Below are 26029 nucleotides of genomic sequence, written 5' to 3'. Positions count from 1 at the left end.
TGGGGCACCAGAGGAATGCTGGGCGGGGTCGAAGAGGGAGGTGGGGCCGGCGCGGTGGCGCAGACGGCGCGGGGCGGGGCCGGCGACAAGCTGCCGAGGCGCGCGTCCTGGTAGCGGAAGACCTAACGCAGACCCTCGGTCTGGGCCGCCGCCATGGCCACCGTAGACCTGGAGAAGCTGCGAATGTCGGCGGCAGGCAAGGCCATCGGTGTGCTGACCAGCGGCGGCGACGCTCAAGGTGGGCCTGGGGCTCTGCCGCCGGAGGGGGCGGGACAGCCGATCTACCTGTCGCGGGGACCCTCGGGGTCGCCATTCCCGGGCTGGAGCCCTGGGGGCGCGGGACTGGCCCGCGCCCCGTCCCCGCGCGCCGCGCCTCCCTCCCCGGGACCCGGACTCCGCCCCGCGCGCCGGTGGCCGTGTACGTGCGGCGGGACACGGCGGGTTCCCCGCGCTCCAGCGCCTCCGCCGCCCGGGCGCCCAGCGCTCCGGCCCCAGCGACACGTGTCGGGCGCGAGCCGCGAGGCCGCGTCCTGGTCCTGCCGCCGAGAGCCCTGCCCTTCCTGGTTCTGGGGCGCCCGGGGCCCGCCTTCCCTCCGAAACCGTGGCCAGTATGGCCACCTCTGAACAGACACCCCTCGTCTCCTCCCCCTCCTGTCTCTGGGACCCTGTGTGGAGCTGGGTCAAACGGGTCCCCGCCCTGGGCTGCCCCGGGGCGTGGCGTGGAGGGAGCAGGTATGCGGTACCTGGTTTTAGGATCTCTTTAGCGAAGTCCTGCTTCTTCTCTTGGGCCTGGCAGAGCTGGATGAAAGTGGTCTGGGTCTGACCCTTGCTCTGGGGCCCTGACTTCTGGCCTCCAGTGCCTGTGCCCAGGGATGACCAGGGTGGCACCGCCTTTGAGCCTGGTTCTGGCTCTTTAAAAAAAAAAAATCATTTTATTGGGGGCTCTTACAGCACCTATCACAATCCATACATACCCGTTTCTGGCTCTTAGCATATCTTAACTTGAGGGTTAGGGGGACCCTTTCTTAACTGGCATCAGACTGGCATCAGGAGTCTGGAGTCAGGCTGCAGAGTGCCCATCGCTTGGGGCACTTTGTCAGGATCTCCTAGCTTCCCTTTTAGAAAAGGTTTCAGAAAAAAATACAGACCTGCCTCCCTGCCCTTGACTCCTACCCTGTATTTAGAAATGCAGGAGGGAGAAGGTAGGTGGCATTTTTGAGAAAGGAAGCTGAGCCACTCAGCCTAGGAAGACATCCCCCCTCAGCAGGGCCACCCACCCTCCTGCCCTGGGTAAGCCCCAGGGCCTGGGCAGTGCCGGGCAGCTGTGCAAGCCTGCACGTCCGCAGTAGCGCTGGGCAGTGGCATCTTGTGGGTGGGGAGGAGGAATTGGAAGTGGTCACTCTGAAGCGTCATCAAATGAACCCACGGGAAAGGGTGGTGGTGGCAGGCGGGCACTCAGGATTCAGCAGGCATCACAGGAGGGCCAGACCACTTGACAGGGAAGTCACAGCTCCCAGCCTTGGGCTCTAGGGCACAAGCAAGCTCAGGAGCTCTCTGCTCCAGCTGCCTTTTACTAGACAGAGACATAGCTGAGGGTGTGGCAGGGTGTGTGTAGAGACTCCCCCACGCCCTTCATAGTAGGGGGAGGTACCCAGGGAGACAGTTTGGGCTGTTGGTGGAGTGAGGCAATGGGAACGACCCCTGGTTCTGGCAAGGGTCGGTCTATCTAGCGATCTATCTATCTAGCTATCTATTATTTATTTATTTACTTACCAATCATTTTATTGGGAGCTCTTACAGATATTATAATAATCCATAATTATGTTAGATCAGGCATAACTTTACAATAGCTACCACCATCAGTTTCAAAGCAGTTTCTTTCTTAAATTCTTTGATATCAGCTCCCCTTTATCCCCTCCCTTCTTCCACCCTACCCCCAGGAACCCGTATTATATTACATATTATTATTGTTATTATTATTGCCACCATTCACCTGCCATTCTGCTATTTGTTCCCCTTGAGTGGGGTTGTGTAGTCATCACTGCTGTCAGCTCCCCCTTCCCTCTCTCCAACCCCCATCCTGTAGCCTCAGGGGATCGATACCCCCGTTACTGTTTCTGAAGGTTTATCTATCTTGGCTTTCATCCATGTGTTTATTATACAAATAAGCATGTGCAGGTGTCACGATTAATGAGGATGAGGTGAACTAAGACCATGATTGTGAGGGATGGACATATTCAAGACCTGAGGGTGGTGATGCGCTTCCTTGGTGCTAGACCGTACCCTGGACGTCATCAGCCCTTCTGCGTGGCCCTTCTGTGAGGGACTGTCCAATTATCTTACAGGTGGGTTTGGGGTCTCCACTTTGTCCACACTCATTCGCGTCTGGTGAGGGTCTTTGGAGTGTGGCGGCCCTGCTGGCTATGGGATGAGCAGTGCGTCTGGAAGCAGCGGGGAGTGTGGAGCCAGTGACTGGGCTGTCTGGCTTCTGCCTTTCCTGCAGGTGTCCTCACTGTCCCTGCTCCCGGCAGCCTGGCTCTCCCTGTGCTCTCTCACTGCACACAGTGAGAGAGCCCATACTGGATCCGCACTGGTTTTCTGCTCGGGGTTTTGAGAGAGGACGATTCAAGGGTTTCACTCTCCCTCTTTTACACACACACACACACACACACACACACACACACACACACACACACTCCACCCCACCCCACCCCCTGTCCAGGGCTGATGTGATGGAGATGCTGTAGGTGCTGACTATCCCTGGACCTGGGGGGCTTGTATTCTAGGAGACCCGGAGCCTTTGCTTGGGAAGGTGTGAAGACTGCCCTTGATGGGCCCCCCAGACTTCCCAACTGCAGGCTTGATGCTCCCTTTGCCTTTGAGTGGGGCAGGGAGGGGCGGGCCCCTCCATGTACTGGCTGCCCTCAGGGATCCCCTTGTGAAATGGAGCCCAGAAACCATGCCTGCGCCCCTGTGTCCTCAAACCCAGGATCTCTCACGGGGGGAGGTGCCTCACCCTTGTCAGTGTGTGCCCCAACCCCACCCCAGGTGGTCCCACATGCGCTTCAGGCTGACCACAGTGGGCGGGGAGGGCTCCAATGCACAGCTCCCTGAGGGTTGGACGATGCCAACCAACCAGCCTCAGGGAGCCTCAGTCCCCACCCAGCTGCTGTGTGACCTGGTCCATGGCCCTCCTCTCTAGCCCGAGTCAAAAGTGCTGAGGACGGGGCCAGACAGGCCTCTCAGGCACAGCCTGCTCCTTGTTGGCTGGTGTGAGAGTGGCGGGTGTATGGAAAGGGCTACGCTTTTTTTTTTCACGTCAACTTGACCCTGTTCTTAATCACCATGCTACAGCAGGTTTTTGTTTTTTTTAATCACTTTATTGGGGGCTCCTACAACTCTTATCACAATCCATCCATACATCCATCGTTGCTCTCATTATTCTCAAAACATTTGCACTCCACCCAAGCTCCTGGAATCAGCTCCTCATTTTTCCCCCTGTTCCTCTCCCACATGAACCCTCGATGATTTATAGATTATTATTCGGTCATATCTTACACTCTGAGATGTCGCCCGGGATATGGATTTTAGCAGAGGAATTGATACAAAGGTGTCCAGGGGGCTGATGACAACTGCCCTGATCTTTCTCAGGAGCAGTCACTTCCAAGCCTTTTCGTCTGCACCCATCTCTTCTCACCCCCACCCTGCCTCGCCCCTGAATAACCAATGCTGCCCTTGCCCGGCTAATTGGTATTTCCAGTCATTAGACCCTGCCCCACGCCAGCCATGCTAGTACAATTAAGTAAGCCGAACCAGCTAGAGGGGTGGCCTAGTGATGAGAAGTCAGCCTGCAGGTCTGTTCCCAGAGCTGGGTTCCAGTGCCGCGAATTCCTCGCGGTGGCATTGCGGCCCCTCTGGGAGCTCTGGTGTCTGAGGCACTGCCCCTTCGCCTTCCACAGCGGCCGTACCATTTTGCAACAGATAAGGGTTCCAGTTTTCCCACCTCCTCCTTATCAGCAATGATTATTTTCCACATTAAAGGCAAAAAACCAAAAGCCATCCTAGTCACCATGCAGTGGTATCTCAATGTGGTTTGGGGGCTATGCCCTTGGCTGCCAAGCCCAAGGTCAGCAGTTGGAAACCACCTGGTGCTCTGCGGGAAAAAAAAGAGGCTTTCTACTCCACACCTCCCGACAGTCTCGGGAACCCACAGCACCGTGAGGTTCTACTCGGTGTTCCAAGGCGATCCGTCTTGGATTTGTAATGGCTAATTCCTGTGAGCTTCGTCCCGTGTGTGTTGTGGCTAAATGCTGACTTTGGTGGGATCTGTGTGGTGAAGCCTCTCCGAGTCCTCTGTCTGTCCGTTTCCGGACGGGGCTCTTTGTGCTTTTGTTAAGCTGTGGGCACGTGGGAATGCCTTTGGTGTGTTACACGGTTGTGAGGACTGTCTGCTTGGCAGACGCATGGTTTCTGAAGATACTCTCCTTATCAGCAGCTCGTCTTCTCCCCTCTGGACACGAGGTCCCACTCCTAGATGCTGTCTTTGCGGTTGGTGGCTTTGGTAGGATATTCAGGGATTTAATTTTCAAAGGAGCCCCCAAGGTGGGTTTAGTAAGCGTTGGGTTGCTAATCCGAAAGTTTGGGGTGCTATTTCCTGGGGAAAGAGAAGGCAGTCTTCCGGTCAAGGTTTCCAGCCCTGTGGAGCCACGTTGCGGTGTCCTGCACAGGCTTTAGCGGCCACCATGACTCCGCACGCATAGTGGATTTGGTGTAGTGGGGAATGTATTGTGAAAGGCAGGCCCGTGCTATTTTTATTTTTTAAATAGGCATTATTCCTACTCTGTCTTCGTCAGGCCACTCCCCTGAAACCTGCCTCCCCTGAGTGACTGCTGGCATTTGAAATCCATCCGGTCCGAATCACAGCGACACACAGACCGTCACAGTGTGACACATGGACAGATGGGGGTGGGAGTCATGGGAGACCCTGTTCTCAAATTCAAGAGCATTTGACTCCTCTGTTGAGGATTGAATGCAGAGCCTGCTCTTGGCTGCTCTCTGCTCTGGGGCCAAGTAGGTTTTATTGGGCAGAGTGCCTAGAATCATCTGGAAGTCTGGGTGGGGTTCAAACACTCCTTAACCATCCTGAGGGCACTGGGACTGCCCACCTGGCTGGCAAGAGACATGGCCATGACTCCAGGGCCTGGGCCTGTGGCTTCCAGAGACCTCCAGGTTTGATAATGAGTCTGTGTTTCTGATCATTCCTCCCTCCTCTGCCTGCCCCCAGCTGCTGCCTCCCTACTTCCTGCCAGCCCAGGCCTGGACCTCAAGCCTGCCTGTGTGTGGTTCCCAGGCTTGGCACCTGCCACAGGGGCAGGGCTGGTGGCCCAGGGAGCAGGTCTCCCTGTCGGAGTGTGAAGGCTGCAGTGTGCATAGTCCTCTGTGCCCCACAACCATGGGGTGGTGAGAGAAGGGGGCTCTGCTGTTGGTTTGGCTAATCCTCCTCGAGGCAGGACCAGAGACGGCTGCCCCTCTCCGGACCGGGTGGTGTAATTTCCCTGGGTCAGGTGTTGTCACACCCAGACTCTGCCTTCTGAGCTGCAGATGGTCAGGGTCAGACTTGTGTAACCAGGCCAAAGGTCTGGGTCCTCCGTTGTGAACCCTCGGGGGACCTGGCGAAGTGTCGGCTTTCTTCCTGGAGGCCCTGTCAACAAGCACAGCCAAGCCATCCATGCCCCTCAGGGAAGACTCTAGGCTGGGGGCAGCTCACCATGCCCTGGGTTGGGGGCAGCTCACCATGGTGGGCTAGCCATGCAGCTCTGGGCTCCCAGGTGGCAGGTTGCCCCAAGTCCCAGCTGGTGTGTGAGGATGAGGTAGAGTCTGGGGCAGGTCTGGCCCCTGGTGTAGTGATCCTGGCCTGGCTTCTTTCTATCTGATGACACAGGGCCCTCACCTCTCCCTTTCTGAACTAGGTCCTTGGTGCCTTCGCGATGGGCGTTTTCCAGGGAGGACTTGGGGGGCAAACCACTGGCACCCCTCTCTCACTCCTGGGCCCACCCCACCTGGCCACTCACTGTGCCCATGGTCAGCATGCACTAGACCCACTAACATGCTGGGCATTGCACTGCCAACCAGGATGTACGGGTCCAAATCTTCCTGGCGGGTTATACAGGTCCAAATCTTCCTGGCTACTTCTGCCCTACACACACACACACACACACACACACACACACACACACACACACACGCACCCTCCAGCCTCTCAAGGATCCTGGCGGATATACAGGTCCAAATCTTCCTGGCGGATATACAGGTCCAAATCTTCCTGGCTACTGCTGCCCTACACACACACACACACACACACACACACACACACACACACACACTCCAGCCTCTCAAGGATCCCTTCTCCTGGCCGTGAGGGAGGCAGAGAGCAACCATGCTTGGTCTGCAGCACGCGTGCCTCCCCCAAAGCCACTGGGGTCTTCCTTCAGGACAGGTTTCAGGAGCACCTGTGGGTTTCACACCTGGGTACCCTGCGGTTGAGCTCAGTCCAATCATCCAACCTGGCCAGAGTGCTCCCCAGCCTCAGGGACTGCCCTCTCCCTGGTTAGGTTGTGAATTGTCTCCCCAACCCCAAATATGCTGAATCTGGTCTGGAGGAGGGCTTTCTTCAGTTCCGTTCATGAGACCATCCCAGAGCAGCATGGTTCTAAACCCAACACTTCAAAAAAACAAAACAACCAAACGTTTTATTGTGAACGAGGTGAAGGTTTCCAGAGTGGATCATAGTTTTACACTGGACAATTCACCCGCTGTCACTCCCTCTGCGGGTGGCAGCTTAGCCCGCCCCCTCCCTGCCTACCCGTTTCCATCCCGCCACCTTTTCTCTGGGCTGGGGTAAATGCTGCTGTTCGGGTCTTAGATGGTTGCTTATTGTAACTTGGGGGAAAGTTCAGTTCCAGATCTGGAGGGTGACTCTGGGCCACAGTCTGGGGGCGTACCAGCCCCTATGCGACAAGGAAGTGATCTGGAACTTTCCTTGGTGGCTGAGTAAGCGTTCCGGGCTTCTTCCAAGCTCTCCGTCCTGCTCAGAGTCACAGAGCCCAGGACTGCGTGGTCCTTGGCGTGAGGAATTCCAGGGTCTTTGCCTCACCTCGGCATACGCCTGACCTTCCTTCTCGGCAGCGCAGTGCCCTCACGGGGGCGGGGAGGGCGCGTCTAGCTTCTCTCCTTAGCACCTTGCTCCTCGGTGTTCATGGCATCTGGTGGAGGCCAAATCCCCTTGCTGAGGTCTGACAGCCAGTGTGGGCTGGGTGGGGGCTTGGCCCTGTGGCCCAGGCAGCAGCCCTTTGGTGGCAGATGAGGGCAGGCACCTGTGGGCGTGAACTGGTCCCCTCCGTCCCTTTGCAGGAATGAATGCAGCTGTCAGAGCTGTGACCCGTATGGGCATCTACGTGGGAGCCAAGGTCTTCCTTGTCTGTGAGGTAAGGTTCCCTGGGGTCTGGGCTCAGTGGGGGCTGGGAAGGGAACCAAACCTGCCGGGGCAGGGGACGGGTAGTCTGGGTGGTCTGGTTCCCAATTGGCCAGTGTATCATTAGCCCCCAGAGTGGGAAGGGGTGTTATCAGTCCAGCCAAGGTCTCTGCTGGCCCAGGGGGGAATGTGGGTGCAGGTGCAGAGGTCTATGGGCTTGTGGCCACCTGCTCTGGACACTTTTCTGCTCATCCTTGTATGGGTGGGTACTGGTGTGGCCCTGGCAGCGAGTCCTGGGCCAGTGAGAGAGAGGCTTGGGTTTTCCTGAGCCCGGGGAGGTGGCTCTCAGGGAGCTGCAGGCCTCCCTCCGTGAGAAGTTAATCTTGCCCACCTACTGCACTCCCTCAAATAACCAGATAGGAGTGCTCAGAAGATTCATAGCCCCTCAGAGAACCCCCCAGATTCCCCCTGCTTCCAGGGACCAGGGAGAGAGCACAGAAAAAGCCGAGCTGCCCTAGCAGTGTGGCTCCCCATTACAGACAGGCTCTGAGCAGAAGCCAGATACAAAGAATGTAGGCCCATGACCTGCCTCTGTCCACTTCACAGAGGGACACAGTTGCTCAGGGACATGGGAAGACAAGAACCCTCCCTTGTGGGGAGGGGCCTGGAAGGCACCAGTCTTATTCAGGTTCCCACCTGCGGAGTATGGAGACTCACCTAGCAAGATTGTTCCAACCCGTGCACCTGGTCACCTCCATGTCCCTGCTCAGGGATGAGGCTGCCAGCCTGGCAGAGGTGGGTGGGGCCCAGGGGTCCATAGGCCTGGCCACTTTCCTGGGCAGCTCTGTGACCACTGGCCGGCCTAGGCCCTCATCTCCCAAGGCCCTGGGTCTGGCGGTCAGCCAGTCCTAAAGGGCCAGCCAGGCAGCACTTGTCCGGTTGTCCCGGGCCGCCCGCCATGCTGTTGCCCCTCTGGTTTCAGGGCTATGAGGGCCTTGTGGAAGGAGGTGAGCACATCAAGCAGGCCAACTGGCTCAGTGTCTCCAACATCATCCAGCTGGTGAGTCCGCGGGGTGGCGTGGCCACGGCTCTTCCTGCTCTGTGACCACGCAGGCTGTCCATGGCGTGTGGTGGGGGTGGGCCCGGGACCTCAGCCTGCAGTCTCACTCAGTCCCAGCTACGGGACGGGCATGTGAGTGTGTATGTGTGTGCAAGTGAATCTGAATGTGTCTGGCATGTGAGTTGATCTCAGTGAGTGTATGTGTGTGTGTGAGGCCGGCTTGTCCAGAGGAACTAAGTCAGTGACGTACGTCTGTGTATGTGAAGGAAAGAGCTCTGTGGAAGTGACCATCTCATATCATAAAGGTATCCCACCCAGTCCAATGCAAGGCCATGGGTCCGAGGCTAGCTGGGCCCTCCTCAGACTCATCACTGTGGGCTGGGGGCACAGAACAGGGAGCGGGATGCAGGAAGGAAGATCCTAGAGCCGGGTGGCTCCAAAATTGGTGGAAACGTGGCAGAGACGCTGACAGCTCTCAGGGTCTGGTGACCCCTTTGGGGCTACTCCTGGAGGCAGGCACAGAGCCCCAGCAAGCAGAAAGGTGGAGGCAGAGAGGGAGGGAGACGTTCCACCCCCACAGTGGCAGCACCACACTGTGACCTACTGACAGGTTGAACTCGGCCCCTAGCCAGGAGCGTCTCATTGACAGTCTAACCACCACGGCGAGCGTGTTCCTATGGGTGAGTGACCGTGTGCTAGTGGGCGTGTGTGACTGTGACTGGGGCCGGGGCCCTGGAGGCCTCGTGGTTACCCCTTGGGCTGTGGTCTGAAAGTCCCACAGTTTGGGACCACCAGCTGCTCCAGGGGAGATGAGCTTTCTACTCCCAGACATGGGCACAGTCTCTGTAAGTTGACATAAACTCGATGGAAGTGTGTGTTGATGCCCCTCTGTGACTGTGTGGTGTGTCTGCATGTGCGTGTCTCTTTAATTGTGTCAGTGTGAGTATGTGTCCCTATGGGTGTGCATGTGTGTGTGTGTCCCTCAGCGACTATGTGTCTGTGAGTGTGTCTATGTGTGTCAGTGTGAGTGTGCCACTCTAAGTGTGTCAGAGTGCATGTGTTCCTCGGTGACTGTATGTGTCTTAGTGTGTCAGAGTGTGAGTGTGTCTCCCTATGTGTGTGTGTGGCGTGTGATTGTGTATTTTTGTCCCTCAGTGACTGTGTGTGTCTATGTGTGTTGTAGTGTGAGTGTCTAAGTGTGTCAGAGTGCATGTGCCCCTGTGTGCTTGTGTCCCTCAGTGACTGCATGTGTCTAAGTGTGTCAGAGAGTGGGTGCGTCTCCCTATGTGTTTGGGAGGGGTGTGATTGTGTATTTGTGTCTCTCAGTGACTGTGTGTTTGTGAGTGTGACTCTTTAAGTGTGTCAGTGCATGTGTGCTGTGTGCGGCACTTTGCATATGCCCAACCCTCCTCCCTCCCTCCCCTCTGCCCCTCAGCACCCTCACCTCCCTTGTGGGGGTGGAGACAGCCCTGGGCTTCTCTGATCTGCAGGGTCTGCCCAGCTTCTGCCTGCTTGGGGGCCTCCCCATCCTTTGCCACCCATGAACTGTCCCCATGCAGGGCGGCACAGTCATTGGCAGTGCACGATGCAAGGCCTTCACCACTCGGGAGGGGCGCCGGGCCGCAGCCTACAACCTGGTGCAGCGGGGCATCACCAACCTGTGTGTGATCGGCGGCGACGGCAGCCTCACCGGTGCCAACATCTTCCGCAGCGAGTGGGGGAGCCTGCTGGCCGAACTGGTGAAGGAAGGTGGGTTTGTGAATTAGCATGGCCCTGGCCCAGACCACATGCTGTGGGCCCGCATTAGGGTGTCCTTGGTCCTGGCCCCTGATGGTGGCCCTTGGTCCTCCACCTTGAGCTGGTGTCCACTCCCCGGCCCCTGTCTGCCCCTCTGGCTTCGGGAAACACTCAGGCCACTGCTGCACTTCTGGGTTTGTGTCACTCATGTTACATACTTCGTTTGCTAGAAAGACATCTGTCCAGTGTTACTGGGTGTGGAGTGAACACTGGGAAAGAACCGAGTTTGTAAAAATGTAGCAAAACTACTCTGTGATACTGGGTGTGGAGTGAGCACTCGGAAAGAACTGAGTTTGTAAAAATGTAGCAAATCTACTCCCAACGACACACTGTTAAATTAAAACACAGACAACCCTGGGAAGATGTATAGTGAGCTGAACCTGGGGATGGGAGAGTCAGCTACGCCTCACCGGGTCCCCCAAAGCAGAGGATGCCCGTGGAAGACTAACATGGGCGAGGCTGTGCCTCAATGTCCTTTCCAGGAGCCTGTGACGTAGGTCACGTCCTCTGAGACCCCACCAACTGCCTGACTAAGAGCTGAGGACCCAGGGGACAGAGTGCTAGGACATCTCTGGACCAGTCTCCCAAAGTACTGCCAGTGGTGGCTGCCAGCCACAGACATTGCCTTTCCTGGCTCTGCAGGCCGTGGCTCCAAATTCAGTTTTGACGGGCTGCCCTCTCTCCGGAGTCTCCAAGTCTCTAGGACAAGAGCCCAGGATGGGGGTGGGAGCGCTCAGAATTCTGGTAGCTATGGGTGGTCCTTGACTTGTGGATGCACCATCATGTGGCTGTCCTTCCTGTGTGTGACTGTCTCTCGGTCCCATCTCTTTGGTGAGGACCCCATTCATGGAGGGTTGGGTACCACCATGCTCCCGTGTGACTTCGTGTTAACCTAACATTCTCAAAGACCCCATTTCCCAACAAGACCACAGTCACAGGGACAGGGAGGAGGAGCCCAACATGTCTTTGTGGGGGACACATTCAACCCACAATGGCCTCCTATGCTGATGCTGACAAGACTTCTTTATTATGGCTCCAGAGAGCATTTTGCAGAAGTTAAAAAGTGACCTCTTGGGTGGACCCCTTTGGGGTAGGGCACACGGCACCGCTCCCCTGGGGTTGTCCCATCAGGGTGACTGGTCCCATCTGCCGTGGGGAAAGAGGAGGCTGAGCCTGGGGCTTTGGGCCCCTGCTGGGCTACCCACCGGGTGGGCTATGACTGAGGGCCCCAGGCGGTCCCGCGGGGCCTCTGCTCCCCCCACGTAGTGGCTGCAGGGGCTGGGCCTCAGCCATCCCTCCATGCCCCTCTTGGCCAGGTAAGATCTCTGAGAACACAGCACAGACCTACTCCCACCTCAACATTGCCGGGCTGGTGGGCTCTATCGACAACGACTTCTGTGGCACCGACATGACCATCGGCACCGACTCGGCCCTGCACCGCATCATGGAGGTCATCGACGCCATCACCACCACTGCCCAGAGGTCAGCAAGGCCACGGCCCCTCCTACCTGAGCAATGGGGCTGGCCGGCCGGGGCTGGCAGCACTGTCCTGTCATCCAGTCTAGTGGACGGACGGTTGTAGGGGGAAGGCAGAGTTTTGTGCTTTGTCCTGATCTCTGACTAGGGTTCCTTGGGGCCTTGGTCATGTGGCCCGCCCATCCCTGGTGGTGATGTGGGCCTGCATGGGACCTCCGGTTTACTGGCCAGGCTGACCAGACCCAGACCCGGGCGGGTGACGGGCTTTCCACCACCAGAATAGATGCTCGGTCCACACTGGCCTTAGGGATAGTCAGGGACTGAGGTGTATTTTAGCCCCAAGACAAGCCCCTCAGTGTAGGGGATGGGGTGTCTGTTTCAAGCCTGTACTTCATGACACCTGGAGTGTCACTCAGTCCCCATCCCATGGTCACCCCCTGATGCCTCCACTCTGTTCTGCCTTAACAGCCACCAGAGGACATTCGTACTAGAGGTGATGGGACGTCACTGCGGGTAAGGGGGATGCCCTGGTCATTGAGGGTAGGAGGGGGAGGGAGGGTGTGTCCTGCTCAGCTCAAGGCCAGGGGGAGTCGGGACATCATCCGGGAGCGGCAGCAGGGGCTGTCTATGCTGTGGCCTGCTGTCCCGCCCACGGCTCTGTCCTGCCCCACACTGTCTGCAGGCAGCAGGCGCTACCCTAGTTACGCAGAGGAGGGGTGAGGGACCTTGCAGGCAGAACTCAGGGGTGCAGAGCCCTGTGTCTGGGGCAGAGTGTAGGCAACAAGGACTAAGGGGCAGCTCAGAGGCGCCTGCTTTGCGGGGGGGTGAGGAAGGCCAGTGCCTGGGTCCTGGTGCTGGTCCAGGCCTGAAGGCCCTGCGTCCGCTGGGGCAACCTCTGGCCCAGGCGGCTGTGTGGCGGCTCAGCTTCTCTCTGCCCCCAGGTACCTGGCCCTGGTGTCTGCGCTGGCCTCCGGGGCCGACTGGCTGTTCATCCCAGAGGCGCCCCCGGAAGACGGCTGGGAGAACCTAATGTGTGAGCGCCTGGGTGTGGTGAGTGCCCGTGGGCTGGCCCCTCAGTCTGCCCACCACGTTGAGGAGCTGTGGGCGGCTTGGCTGTTCACTCGCTCACTCAAGGGCCCTGCCTTGTGGTGCCCCAGGGTGGGGAGGAAGCAGAGAGCAGCGAGGTCCCGTGACTTGGGCACCTCCAGCAGCATGGCGCCCACTGAGCTGAGGAGGTGGAAATGGCAGAGTACAGATGAGTAGACAGGGACGTGACTGGTCCCAACTTCTGAGGGCAGATAGGACAGCCAGTGTTGAGCTTGGCCCCACCTGCGGAAAGGTTTAGTGGTTAAGGCACACAGCAGCTCTGGGAGGTGGTCCAAGGCATAACACCCTTGCCGACGAGGGCTGGGCCCTGAGGACAGGTGTGGGCCCTGTGGACAGCCTCTCTAGCCTGAGGGCTGGACGAAGTGTCCACGTCAGTTAGGTCTTCCATTGGGGACATGGTGACAGGCAGGTGACAGGTCAGGAAGAGCAGAAAGGGAGTTTGCAGAGCTGCTGTGAGGACGTAGGACGAAAAGGTACTGCCAGTGCAAAGGCCCTGGGGCAGTGAGTGTGGGTACGTAGAGGCCAGGGTCACACACCGCAGGGCCAGGAGGGTAGGTTGGCTATTAAAGGGCATGCTGGAGTCTCTTCAGGATGCAGAGGGCTGTCTCTGCTCCCTCCCACAGTATCCCTCTTACAGGGTGGGGTGGGGGTGGGGTGGTGTGTGTGTGTGTGTGTGTGTGTTTTCTGAAGTCCCAGGGTCAGAGCCTGGGGCCCTTCAGTCTTCTGAGTGGAGAGTGCAGACCCCACCCAGGAGGAGCCTGGGTCCGTGGGCTGGTTCTCTGACTGACCTCAGCCTCCCTGTGACTGTGCAGCTCTGCCTAGTCGCCGGGCAGGATCATGGGCCAGCCCCGGAACCTTCCAGGGCAGTGAAGGGGCAGGGTGGAGAAGGGGCCCAGTGGGTGAGGCCCACCACAGGCTGTTCTCTCTTGGCCACTATCTGGGCGGGGCCCTGTCACAGCGGGCCCACAGGGTGTGGTTTTCCCTGTTGGGTTGGGTTCTGGTGGTCAGGGCCCCCTGAGTAACTGAGACCATCTGGGACGCTGCCCTTGGCGTCCTCTCTATGGAAATTGGACGGGGCCTTCCAGGCACAGAGGGCCTTCTGCAGGGCCTGGACCTGGGCCAGCGCCCTGGGCTGTGCCCAGCGCGGTGTAGGGCACCCAGCCCAGGACCCTGCGGGGGGTGGGGGTCTGGGAGTGGGTGCCATGGTGGAGCATCTGTCGGCATGATGGGGGCAGGGTGCTGAGCCCTGGGCCTATGTCTTTGGCGTAGACGCGGAGCCGGGGGTCCCGGCTGAACATCATCATCATCGCGGAGGGCGCCATCGACCGCCACGGGAAGCCCATCACGTCCAAATACGTGAAGGATGTGAGCGCGCTGGGTGGGGCGAGGGGGCTGGCGCGCGTGGTGGGGGAGGGGTGCGGGGCCCTGGGCTGGAGGTGGCGCTCTTGGTCCCCCACCTGCTCCGCCTCCTGCACCCCACGGAGAGGTGCTTTGCCAGGGCAGATTCAGAGGTCAGCCCTGCGGGGGGGCTGGGACACAGCACCGTGTGCCCTCCCCTTAATAAATCAGCACTTGCTGGGCCTGGGCTCCCTGGCCCTGTGGGGACCCTCCCTCAGGACACGCCCCTGCAGGGCAGCCCCACCCCCACCCAAAGCAGTCAAACCAACCGTCTGCTGGGTCCAGCCTGACTCTCTCTGTCTTTGGCCACCCAGCCCTGAGTCTGTCCCCAGCCAGGAACCTCCCCCCTTGTGGCTTTCTATGTGCGCTGTGACCGAGAGCCACGGTCTGATGGCGCTTGACCCCACGCTCACAGCCTATGGGCACGGGCCTCAGGCCAGCTCAGGGAAGACCTTTAGTCCTGGTGGTGGGTGGGGCTGTGGGGGCCAGTTGGAGGCCCAGGAGCGCTGACCTTCCTTTCCTGTGAGAAGCTGGTGGTCCAGCGACTGGGCTTTGACACCCGCGTGACGGTGCTGGGCCACGTGCAGAGGGGAGGAACCCCTTCGGCGTTTGACCGCGTCTTGGTAGGTGGGCTGTTGTTCCAGGTGGGGTGGCAGGTGTGCTGGGGTTGGGTTGGGGGCTGAATTCCTGGTGTCCACCCACCCTCTTCTCTCTCACAGAGCAGCAAGATGGGCGTGGAGGCGGTGATGGCCCTGCTGGAAGCCACGCCTGACACACCGGCCTGCGTGGTCAGCCTCTCTGGGAACCAGTCCGTGCGTCTGCCCCTCATGGAGTGTGTGCAGATGGTGAGCACTGGGTCCCCACCGCCCCATCCCCGCTGCGCCCCCACCGGTCTGCCTGCCCTGCCCTCTCTCCCACCCACCACTCTTTCTCACTCTGCCTATGTTGCTGGCTTGCTGTCAGACCAATAATCCTTGCAAGGCCAACCGATACCACCTTCCTGTGACTGGGTGGGTGGCTTCTTCCTGGCTGTCCCTTTCCAGGACCCTGGTGTTCGGCAGTGTGAGTCCCTGTGGGTGGGTGGACACTAGGCCTCTTGCTTGTATTGTGGCTGTAGGTGCCTGATGCCTCCTGCCCCACCCTGTGCCCTGCAGGACAAAGGCTTACATCCTGGGTGCATCCAGTTGGTCGGATGGTGGGGCACAGGGCAAGCCCTTAGATTCTGTAACTGCAGGAGCCAGGGGAGAGCTGGGGCATGGGGTGTCACCAGGGGAACCCAGGGTGATCTGAGAGGTACCGGAGGTCCCTGACAAGCCAAGGTGCTGTGGGGCACTGCTGAGTTCCAAGGGGCCTGGAGGAAGCCAAGGAGTGCTGGGTGAGCTGAGAGGTGCTGTAGGGTGACGGGTGCTGAGGGAGAGCCAGCAAGTCCTACTCAGAAGGCCACCCTCCTGAGAGCTGGGTGTGCACTGGCCAGCAGGCCTGGGGCTGTCCTCCTCGGCAGGGGTGGCAGTGAGTGCCAGGCCTGGCCCCAGCAGTCTGCTCTTTCTCTACTCTAAGACCAAGGAGGTACAGAAGGCCATGGATGAGAAGCGCTTTGAGGAGGCCATCCAGCTGCGGGGCAGGTGAGGCTCCCCCTGAAACTCTCTCCAGAGTTCTGCTGTGCAGCCCAGTGTGGACGGGGCCAAGGAGGCAGTGGGAAGCTGCTTCTTGTGGGAGGGAGAGGCAGGGACAGACCAAGGGGCCGGAAGGGGCTGGCTGGACACCACAGAAGGGTGTGGGTGTACATGGGTGGACCAGGGAGCTGTTGTGGGCTTGTATGCCCTGGGGGTCTTATACCTTTTACCTGAGGCAAGAGTGGGACTCCATTGTTCCAGCTCCTTCATGGTGGGCTGTGTGGGTCTTGGGCCATGTGACCACAGGCAGCGTGACTGGTTTCTTCAGAGACCGAGGTGCAGGCCCAGTGACCCTACTGCCTTGTGCTATGCGGCTTCGTGCTGCATTACTGTCTGTCCTGCATTACCCGCTCAGCTGTAGACTGTGTACCAGGAGGCCGTGTGCTATTGTCAGCTGTGGGTCGTGTACCATGGGACCGTGTGCTGGTGTCAGCTGTGGCCGTGTGTGGAGAGACTGTGCTGTGTGCTGGGTCCTCTGACCGTGTTGTGGCATGTGCTGAGCTGCAGCATGGCTGGCTTCCTTTCTAGGAGCTTCGAGAACAACTGGAACATTTACAAGCTCCTTGCACATCAGAAGGTCTCCAAGGAGAAGGTAGGGTGTGTGCAGCCTCCCCTTGGGTCCTGCTGCCTGTCTTCCCTGAGCCCAGCCAGACGATGGCAGCTTTAGGGTACCTGGGAGAAAGCTGGTGTCCCGCGCTGAGCAAGGGGCCTTCTTGCCATGATCTCACCTGTGTGCCCAGCCCTGTCCACTGCAGCTCCCGAACTGCTCACCCGTGGGTCCCCATGGTCCATGTTCAGAGAGGCGGGGGCACTGAGACATTGTTGCTTGGGGACATCTAGATCAGGTTAAGAGCTGGGGGCTCAGGGGTAAGAGCTCCATTTATGAAACTTCCCATTGCCACTGAGTCAGTGCCAACCCATAGCAACCCCATAGGACAGGGTAGAACTTCCCCCGTGAGTTTCTAAGACTAACGCTATACAGGAGCAGAAAGCCCGTCTTTCTCCCCGGAGCTGCTGGTGGTTTCAAACTGCTGACGCTGCAGTTAGCAGCCCAATACATAACCACTGTCACCAGAACTCAATCTCCCTACTCCCATCTCCCCAAACCAAACCAACCAACCAAACACCCTGGGGAGGAAATGGGTGTTCTTCCTGAAGGCTCATAGAAGACTCACGTTTCAGTGACTGTGGACAAAGAAAGGGTATTATCAGTGTGTGGGGATGGCAGGTGGAGGCTGCAGAAGCCAGGCCACCCAGAGGAGGGGTCTGGGGGGTAGGGTGGGTATGTGGGAGGGGAGCTGAGCACCGGAGGCCATGAGTGTGCCAGGGAGCTGCTCCTCATTCAGTTGACTGGGTGACTTGCCCTCATGGCCAGAACGTGGTCCTTTGCCCCAGCTCTGGTACCCTTTGAGACCGGCCCTTCCCTGGCCAGGGCTTGTTCCTGGGCCTGCACACTCACTCCCACTGCCTCCCTGGGCTGTCCTGCTGCCCACGTGGTGAAGCGGCTGCCCAAGCAGAGGGCTGGCTCTTGGTGCTCAGCGCCTGTGTTGGCGGAGGGAATTTGCTTCCTTCAGCAGTGAGTCCGGGCAGGCATAGTGGCCACTGTGAGGGTTAGTGTCTGCCATAGATTAGCTGAGCACCCTGCGTTGCCCTGTGAGAGCTCCTTCCCAAGTGTCCTGTTTTCTCAGCCTCTTTTCTCCCAAATGCTGTCAGCACCAGAGTGCAGGGGAGGCGGAGGGGTCTCATCTCCATCCCAGGATGGTCCTGGGGCAGGATTGCCTCAGGTGCAGTGAGGCAGGCAGGCTTCTGTTTGGGGCGTCCTGGGGCCCCCTGCCCCACACAGAGCTATCTATACCTGTAGATGCCACAGAGCACTTGAAATGCCGCTGGTCCGAGCGAAATGTACTCGCCTGCGTCGCTCTAAAGATGCAGGGTGGTGGGGTGGTTGCCTGTTGGGTAGCTAACGGCAAGGTCAGCAGTTCGAAACCACCAGGCTCTCCTCGAAAGACAGGCTTTTTACTCTTGTAAGCAGTTACCATCTTGGGCCCCACGGGGGCACTTCTCCCCTGGCTTGACGTCAGTACCTGAGTTGGTATTTGCTCCATGGCAGTGAGTTTGGCTTGGGTGGTGAGTGTATGCACCCCCATCAGTGGCTTAGCATGACTGATCTCAGGTCACGCAGGTCAGAGGTGCCCTGTTTTGGATGTAGTGGGTGAAATGCATGATGGAATGCATATTCAACACACACGCACATTTTGGGACTCTTGGGTGGTGCCAACAGTGAGATGCTCAGCTGCTCACCCAAAGGTTGGAGGTTTGCGGCCACTCCGAGGTGCCTCAGAAGCAAGGCCGGGTGATCTGTTTCCACAAACTCAGCCACTGCACACTGACAGGGCGGGCTTCTGCTCTCACCTCCAGGGGGTTGCCGGGAACCAGAGTCGGCTCTGAAGCAGACTGTTTGAATTTTGGTGCTTTTTGAGTTTCTTCTGGGGGTGGGCTCCCCAATAAGCAGGAGCAGCACAGGCGCCCTGTGCTTGCTTACCCGTCTGCAGTGGACCATTCCGCACGTGCTCTCTGGCCGCTCCGTTCTGTCAGGGATTGTAGGAAGGGGCTGTGGGATTGGGGAGAGAGTACGCAGTGCCGGCCATGCCTGGAAGCAGTCTCTGGCAGGAGTGAAGAACTACCCCCCTCCCCCGTGCTTATTGTGTGCACCCACACACGCTGTAGCTGCTGGCACATTTACAGCAGCCGGGCTGGCCACCTCTGGGGAAGGGTTCTGGGGCTGCCTGCCCCGAGGGCCAAGGCTGGTATAGGTTTCAGGAGGCCCCATAGCCTGGCCATCGTGGTGACAGCTAGACTGGCCACCCTGTGCTCAGCGGGGCATGTACAGCGCTTCCCCTGGCCATGACAAGAATCTGCCAACGGTGGAAACCACCCAGGGGATTCCGGCTCATGGAAGCCCTGTTCAGGGTTCCCGAGACTGGCGAGCTTGACAGGGCAGAGAGCCTTGTCTTTCTCGCTTGGAGAGGCTGTTAGGTTTGAACCATCACACTTGTAGTTAACACAAGGCCTAACCCACAGCTCCACCCGGGCTGCTTGCTCAGACGAGCAGGCCAGGTATATCTGTTCCAGGGTGGGGAGTTTGCCTTACAATGTCTGTGGGGATACCTGGACCCCCTTCCCCTGACGTGGGGCAGGTGCCTCCCCCGCCCATGGTGCCTCATGCTCTTCTCCCCGCCCTCTGCTCTCCCAAGACCAGCTTCTCCCTGGCCATCCTGAATGTGGGCGCCCCGGCAGCTGGCATGAATGCGGCTGTGCGCTCGGCTGTGCGCTGCGGCATCTGCCAGGGCCACACGGTCTACGTCGTGCACGACGGCTTTGAGGGCCTGGCCAAGGGACAGGTAGGTGGTGGCCAGGGTCCGAGGGCTAAGGCTGCTTCCTTGTGGGGGCTGGAGCTGGAGGTGGTGGTCGTGTGGCTTGTGGGCTCGCTTATACGATGAAGCCACATGTAACAGCCCGGAATGAAATGAGATGAATGATGCCATGCAGAGACTCGTGTGTGTGTGTCTGTCTGTCTCGGGGGGGGTAACATCCGGGTGGTGCAGGTGGGGGTGCTGGTGGCCATTCCACCTATGCCCATCCCAGGCATCCAGGGTCCCGGACTATGTCTGCAGCCCTGGTTTCCAGTGCAGCGAGCCTCCCTAACCCGAGTCTCTCTGACAGGTACAGGAGGTGGGCTGGCACGATGTGGCTGGCTGGCTGGGGCGTGGTGGCTCCATGCTGGGGACCAAGAGGTGAGGCCCAGGCTCTCTGGCTGTGTGGCATGGCGGGTGGGCGGGGGATCCCAGCATGGTTTCCAGGTATGTGGCTGCCAGGGGAAGGCAGCCTGAGGCCTTGGGGAAGGAGGGCCCCCCTCCCCCCCTTTCTGGGGAGCAGGTGTTCTGTCCTCGTATGGGGCAACCTTCCTGAGGGGAGCTCACCTGACTAGGGGTCCTGGGGGGGGGTGCTGCTCAGGGAACCCCAGGCCTACAGTGTCACTGGGCCTACTCCCCTGGGGACAGGAGGGAGTGGAGTGTCCACGCATGTCATTGCAGGGCCCGGTGGGCTCTGTCGTCCAGCTCGGGGATGGTGGGGTGCAGGCAGCCATGTGGCCTGAGAACCACTCTGCAGTGAACCAGGCAGACACTGTTGGCCTGTGCAGCTCTGGAGCTGGCTGCCTCCCGCCCCTCCATCTGATTGACTAGAAAGGCTGAGGAGGCATCCCACCCCCACCCCCCCACCCCCCTTCGAACTCCACGGAGAAGCCAAGACCTCAGAAACAAGAGCGGCAGCTTCAGTGGCTGACCCAGATTCTGGGCCCCTGAGCACAAAGCCTGGCATGGCAGGGGGAGCAGGGAGGTCCTGACTGCCCTTTCCACCCAGCCTAGGAGGGACCTGGGGGTTATACTCCACCCCCTGCCCCGCCCAGGGGCTGAGCCTCCAGCTTTTCTCTGAAGTGGCCATCGCTGCACCCTGGGGTTCCTGAGAATTCCCGGTGTTGGCATGCCAGGCACGGTCTGTGCTGCGCTTGTGGGGAATGTGAGGTGCATCCTTCCAGCCTGGGCTCACAGCTGGGACCTGGGTCCCTGAGTGCTCACTCTGTGAGTGTGCCTGCCTGCAGGACCCTTCCCAAGTCCTACTTGGAGAAGATTGTCGAGAACATCCGCACCTACAACATCCACGCCCTGTTGGTCATCGGCGGCTTTGAGGTGAGCCGGCTGCCCCAGGGAAGAGTGGCGGGACCAGGAGACCCCAGGAGCAGCCCCCTCCCTCTGCCTGGGGCCCCTGAGGTGGTCCTTCCAGAACACCTGTGTGTGGGGAGTGTTTCCCGAGTCTGCAGGGCCGAGTAGGGGCCCCGCAAAGTAGCAGGGGGCGGGGTGCAAAGTCTCACCTTCTCAGAAGGGTTATCAAGTCCCGATGAGTACTGGCAGCTGGCGCTGGGGAGGGAGGCCCAGGGAAAGGAGCAGGAGCACCTGCTTCTCAGTTCTGAGCCTGCTTCTGTTGTGGATTGTGGCATGGGCGACAGCCCGGGGCAGGAGAGGCCAGAGCATCTGAGCCCAGCCTGTGTCTGTACAATTTAGGATGGTCCAGGTGCTGGCTGGGTCGGGTTGGCAAGCCCCTGAAAACCACGAGTAACCCATGGCTCTTAGCTCTTCCCTGCCAAGCCCATTGAGACCGTGGGAGTAAGGCTAAGGGAGAGGAGCCCTGTCCAGTGTCCTGGGCAGGAAGGAGTCCACAGAGTACCCCACCCTAGGGGAGGGAGGCTGCCGAGTTCCCTGAGTTCCTGAGTGTGATGCCTGCTGCCCGCCCAGCCCAGGGTCAGGGTGATAGGCCTGGGGCCCCGTCTGAGCCTGTGCCCCCTTGGGTGCCCTCCCAGGCCTACGAGGGCGTGCTACAGCTGGTGGAGGCGCGTGGGCACTACGAAGAGCTTTGCATTGTCATGTGCGTCATCCCGGCCACCATCAGCAACAACGTGCCTGGCACCGACTTCAGCCTGGGCTCCGACACGGCTGTCAACGCCGCCATGGAGGTTCGGTGCAGGGCACCCACTCGCTGTTGCCCCATATACACACCCCCCACTGCCACCCTGGAGCCCCCTCCCCGCAGGCTTTGCCTGCCTGCACCCTGCTATTGAGTCCATCACACCTTGATTGCTGGGACACCCTCACATGGCCACCTTGGGGACATTCAGAGCCAACTCATAAAGTCTGAGCCTTACACCCCCCCCTGGAATGCCCTAAGGGGATGTTTGTACCCCAACCTCCCTTGCTCGTGCTTCCGGGCATGGTGCTCCCCCTTTGTGGGACCCCCTACTGATGGGCACAGCTCCAATAACTAGAACATTCCTCCCGGTCCTAAACCTCCTGCAGAGAGAATGGTTCTTCTCACGGCCCGCGGCCCTGCCTTCTCCAGCCCTGCCTGCCTCCTCTCCAGCTCAGGGGGCTGCATTACTACATGGGGAGACTGGGCCCCCGCCATCTCTTGTTGGAGGGGGGTGACGAGGGTCGCTGACGGCCCTGTGGTCCCTCAGAGCTGTGACCGCATCAAGCAGTCAGCGTCAGGGACCAAGCGCCGTGTGTTCGTGGTGGAGACCATGGGAGGCTACTGCGGCTACCTGGCCACCGTGACGGGCATTGCTGTGGGTGCCGACGCAGCTTACGTCTTCGAGGACCCATTCAATATTCAAGACCTAAAGGTGCCCCCGGCCCCCAGCCCATGCAGAACACCTCCATGGCCCACCCCACTGGCTAGACCTTAAGGAATGCTCAGGTCTGCCTTCACTGGGCCGGGCATGGTCCCTCTGTCAAAGCCTCCCTCTGCAGAGACCCCAGGCTGCCCCCGCCCCCCGCCTCTCCACTGTGGCCCTGCCCACCCTGCATGGCCTCATGTCCAGTCACCACCCTCAGCTGAGCAGACTCTTCCCAAAGTGCCGGTGCTCAAGCCCTGTAAACACACTCCCCCCACCCCGCCCCACCCCTCATGCTCCCATGCTCATTGCCTCTCCCCAGGTGCCCCTGTGCCACACTGCTGCCCTGTCCATTTGTCTATACCTCCTCCCCAGACAGCTCTGTCCCTTCCTGACCCCAGGCCCTCCTCCCGTGTGGCCCCTCCTTTCCTTCAGGCCAACGTGGAACACATGACGGAGAAGATGAAGACTGAGATCCAGAGGGGCCTGGTGCTTCGGTGCGGCTGCTGGTGCTGGGGGGCTGGGGGGACAAGCTTTCTAGACCCAGGGGGCTGTGTGGGGGGCAGCAGGGTAGAAGGAGGACTATGGCAGGGGTCCGGGTCTGACGTTCCCCAAAGCAGCCTGCCGTCAGGTCTGGCAGGGGTGCTTCTTTAGGGACAAGCCCCGCCCCCAGCTCGGCTGCACTTAGCCCCGCCCGCCGCTTCCTCCTGCAGAAACGAGAAGTGCCATGACTACTACACCACGGAGTTTCTGTATAACCTCTACTCCTCAGAAGGAAAGGGTGTCTTCGACTGCAGGACGAATGTCCTGGGCCACCTGCAGCAGGTACGGAAGGGGGCCTGGGGCCTGAAAGGGGTCGAGGGACCCTGCTCCCAGCCAGGGCTTTCCATGTGTCCTGTCTCCTTCCTGTGCTTGAGGCCGCAGGCGGCCAGCAGGGCATCTGTTTATAGGCATGGAGACAGAGGCCTCAAGAGGTAGTGGGGGGACCCCGCTCCCTGCTCCCAGCCCTTTGCTAGTGTATCCGAAGTCTCAGTGTCTTCCTCTGGACAGGCCGCCCTCCCCCCACCCCAGTCACCTGACTGTCTAAGCCATAGCTTCCTACCAACCCCCTTTCAGAACAAAACAAAAACACACTCCCCTGGAAATTGAAACCATTTGCTGTATAGCCCACAATGCAGGACAAAGGTTGGTGTCCATCTTTGTGGCCCCCAGTGGCCCCCAGGGGGTGGTATTGCCCATGTTGGAAGCACTAAGCCGGAGCCTGGTGTTTGGCTCACTTCAGTGCCTGCAGGATCCCAGGGAAGCGTGACGTGAGGCCCGGAGTTGTGGGTGACTGATGGGAGCCTTGGCCTGGGGTGGAGAAATGGAGGCAGCCCTCTTCCTTCCTGGCAGGGGCCGCACGGGGACGCCCGTGGGAAGCTTCCTGGGAGGTCATGATGTGGCCTCCTGGAACACGACCTCACCCCCTCTCCTTGCAGGGTGGCGCACCCACCCCCTTTGACCGTAACTATGGTACCAAGCTGGGGATGAAGGCTCTGCTGTGGATGTCAGAGAAGCTGCAGACGGTCTACCGCAAGGGTGCGTGTGTGGGGCGGGGCCAGTGGTCAAGACCCCCCCACCTGCCCGGTGCTGGGCCTGGCCCCTCACAGATGCCTGTGTCCGCAGGGCGGGTGTTCGCCAATACCCCTGACTCGGCCTGTGTGATTGGCCTGAAGAAGAAGGCAGTGGCCTTCAGCCCTGTCACTGAGCTCAAGAAGGACACCGATTTTGAGTAAGCCCCACTCAGGCTCTGTCCCCAGCCCCAGGCTCTAGCCTGGAGCCCAGCCTTAGCTCTCCCTGCAGACCCTGGCCACTCGCAGCCTTTGAAGGGCATATGGGGGTGGGGAGGGTGCCAGAGGGAGGCCTGGGATGGGTGTGGCCACCCTCCTCACCTATCCCGTGCTCAGCCTACAGGGCTATGAGCTTGTTGCGTATAGGGGGAGGAGCTTGTGCTAAGGGGTGGGGTGTGCAGGGAGTAGTGTGCGGGTCTGAGGGGGTATGGCAGGCCAGGGGCGTGGGCACTGGGCCCCTGTGGGGAGCCTGTCCTGAGCCACTGCCTGCCCACAGGCACCGCATGCCACGGGAGCAGTGGTGGCTGAACCTTCGGCTCATGCTGAAGATGCTGGCACACTACCGTATCAGCATGGCCGACTATGTGTCTGGGGAGCTGGAGCACGTCACCCGCAGCACCCTGAGCATCGAAACGGGCTTCTGAGCTGTGTCTGGCCCCCCTCCTCGACCTATGCAGTGCCAAGCTTGGAGGTGGAAGGGCCTGGAGGCTGGGGGCCAGCTGGCGGGGGCTGGCAGGTGCCTGCTTCTGCCCTGCTGCAGCCAGCCTTCCTTGGCAGGCAGGTCTGACACCAGCCCTGGCCTCCCTCTTCTCCTGCGCACGGACAAAACGCCTCGGCCCAGCCCTCCCTCCCTGGTCTGCTCACAAGCCTGACATGAACCTGCCACTTCTGAGAGGGGCTGTTACTTGTGGACCTCAGTGTGACCTTGCTATAGCCACTCCGGATGAGCAGTCCTTGCCACCTTTTCTATAAATAAAATCATCTCCACTATGGATGGTCTGGTTTTTAGACCCTTCTAGGGCAAGCAGGTAGAACTACATGTGGCCGCCCTGGTAGACAGTAGCATTCTCCCCACCCTATCCCCAGCCCCGCCTTTGCCCACTTGGGGCAGTAGGCCCTTCCTTTGTTCTACCAGGGTCTCCAAGGGCCAGCAGCCCTGCCTGAGTCCTTTGGGGGTGATCTGAGTTCCCCCAGTGCTTGCCTTGGTCTGGAGTGTATGATCTGAGGGGCAGAGGGACTTCAGCCTCCTGGTCCCCTGGCACTGCTCTGTCTTAGGAGTTTCTGAGCCTGGCCCCAGCCCCTGAAAGGCCCCAGTCTCAGCAGTAGACCATGCACAAGGCCCCTGGGCTCGTTTAAACTGAAACCATGACATTGGGGGCGCGGGTGAGAGGAGGGAAAGGTCAGCTGGTCAGCTGAAACCTGGGTCCCTGTTGGATAAATTTTGGACAGTGGTGGTACACGCTCAGTCCGAGGCATGGCTCAGGGTCAACAGCAGAGCCCCTGGACTGGGTTGGGAAAATGAAGCCCCTGTCTGTTGACATGGGGTCTGAGTGTGGAGGGCCCCATTCACATTCAAGCTGAAGTTCAAGGTGCTCCACCTGCAGAGTGGGGACTTGTAGAAGTCTGAGGCCCTGCAGGTTTCTCAGTGGCGGCCCTGGTTGAGTCCCAGTAGGGACTAAGGGCCCCAGGAATGAGTGACCTTCCCTCTGCAAACCTGGGCAGGTGTGGTCACCAGGCACTGTCCCTGACAGGAGCCCACCTTCCTCGCCCAGCAGCCATCCAATGCCAGCAGCTCCCTCAGTCTTGAGTTCAGCAGCACGGAGCTGTAAACTTGACCCTCCCTGCTCTTGGCCCCCATGGCTGAGTGGAGGAGTGGGGGGCTGTCCTCTGTGGTTCCCTTTCCCGTGACAAGCTGTGGGGTTCTGGTGCTGTCTGACCAGCGCAATGACTAGGGGCCAGCACTTCCTGAGGCAGTGGGCCAAGTTTCTGGCTGTGTGGATGGCAGTCTGGAGGTCTGGGGCACCCAGAGCAGGGCAAAGCAGGGCAGGGCTGTGGGTGGCTTCCTGCCCGAGGGACTGAACTCTCATGGTTGGCACGGCAGTCACTTGCTCCCTTACCTCATCCTCATGAGCTGCTGAGGTGGGACTGCTCCCTGCTGCCCAGCTGCAGGGGGAAGGGCTGGGAGGGGAACCATCTTAGCCAAGGTTGCCC

At 59.6% G+C, this 26029-nt stretch overlaps 1 protein-coding gene across 1 annotated transcript; it reads left to right on the top strand.

Moving 5' to 3' along the window:
* The first annotated feature begins 62 nt into the window (after positions 1-62).
* PFKL (phosphofructokinase, liver type) lies at positions 63-24808 on the top strand. Its single transcript, XM_075542227.1, has 22 exons — positions 63-238; positions 7411-7484; positions 8454-8531; positions 10091-10280; positions 11645-11810; positions 12273-12317; positions 12746-12854; positions 14181-14276; positions 14840-14932; positions 15029-15154; positions 15867-15931; positions 16511-16574; positions 19237-19383; positions 19706-19776; positions 20643-20730; positions 21399-21551; positions 22053-22217; positions 22644-22705; positions 22922-23033; positions 23687-23786; positions 23874-23979; positions 24315-24808. Exons 1-22 carry the CDS (start codon positions 154-156, stop codon positions 24460-24462), a joined length of 2343 nt encoding a protein of 780 aa, XP_075398342.1. The 5' UTR covers positions 63-153; the 3' UTR covers positions 24463-24808.
* The last annotated feature ends 1221 nt before the right edge of the window (positions 24809-26029 follow it).

Source organism: Tenrec ecaudatus, chromosome 2 (genome assembly GCF_050624435.1).
Source record: "Tenrec ecaudatus isolate mTenEca1 chromosome 2, mTenEca1.hap1, whole genome shotgun sequence".
NCBI classification, from domain to species: domain Eukaryota; kingdom Metazoa; phylum Chordata; class Mammalia; order Afrosoricida; family Tenrecidae; genus Tenrec; species Tenrec ecaudatus.
This window is presented reverse-complemented; position numbering and strand designations above follow the sequence as displayed.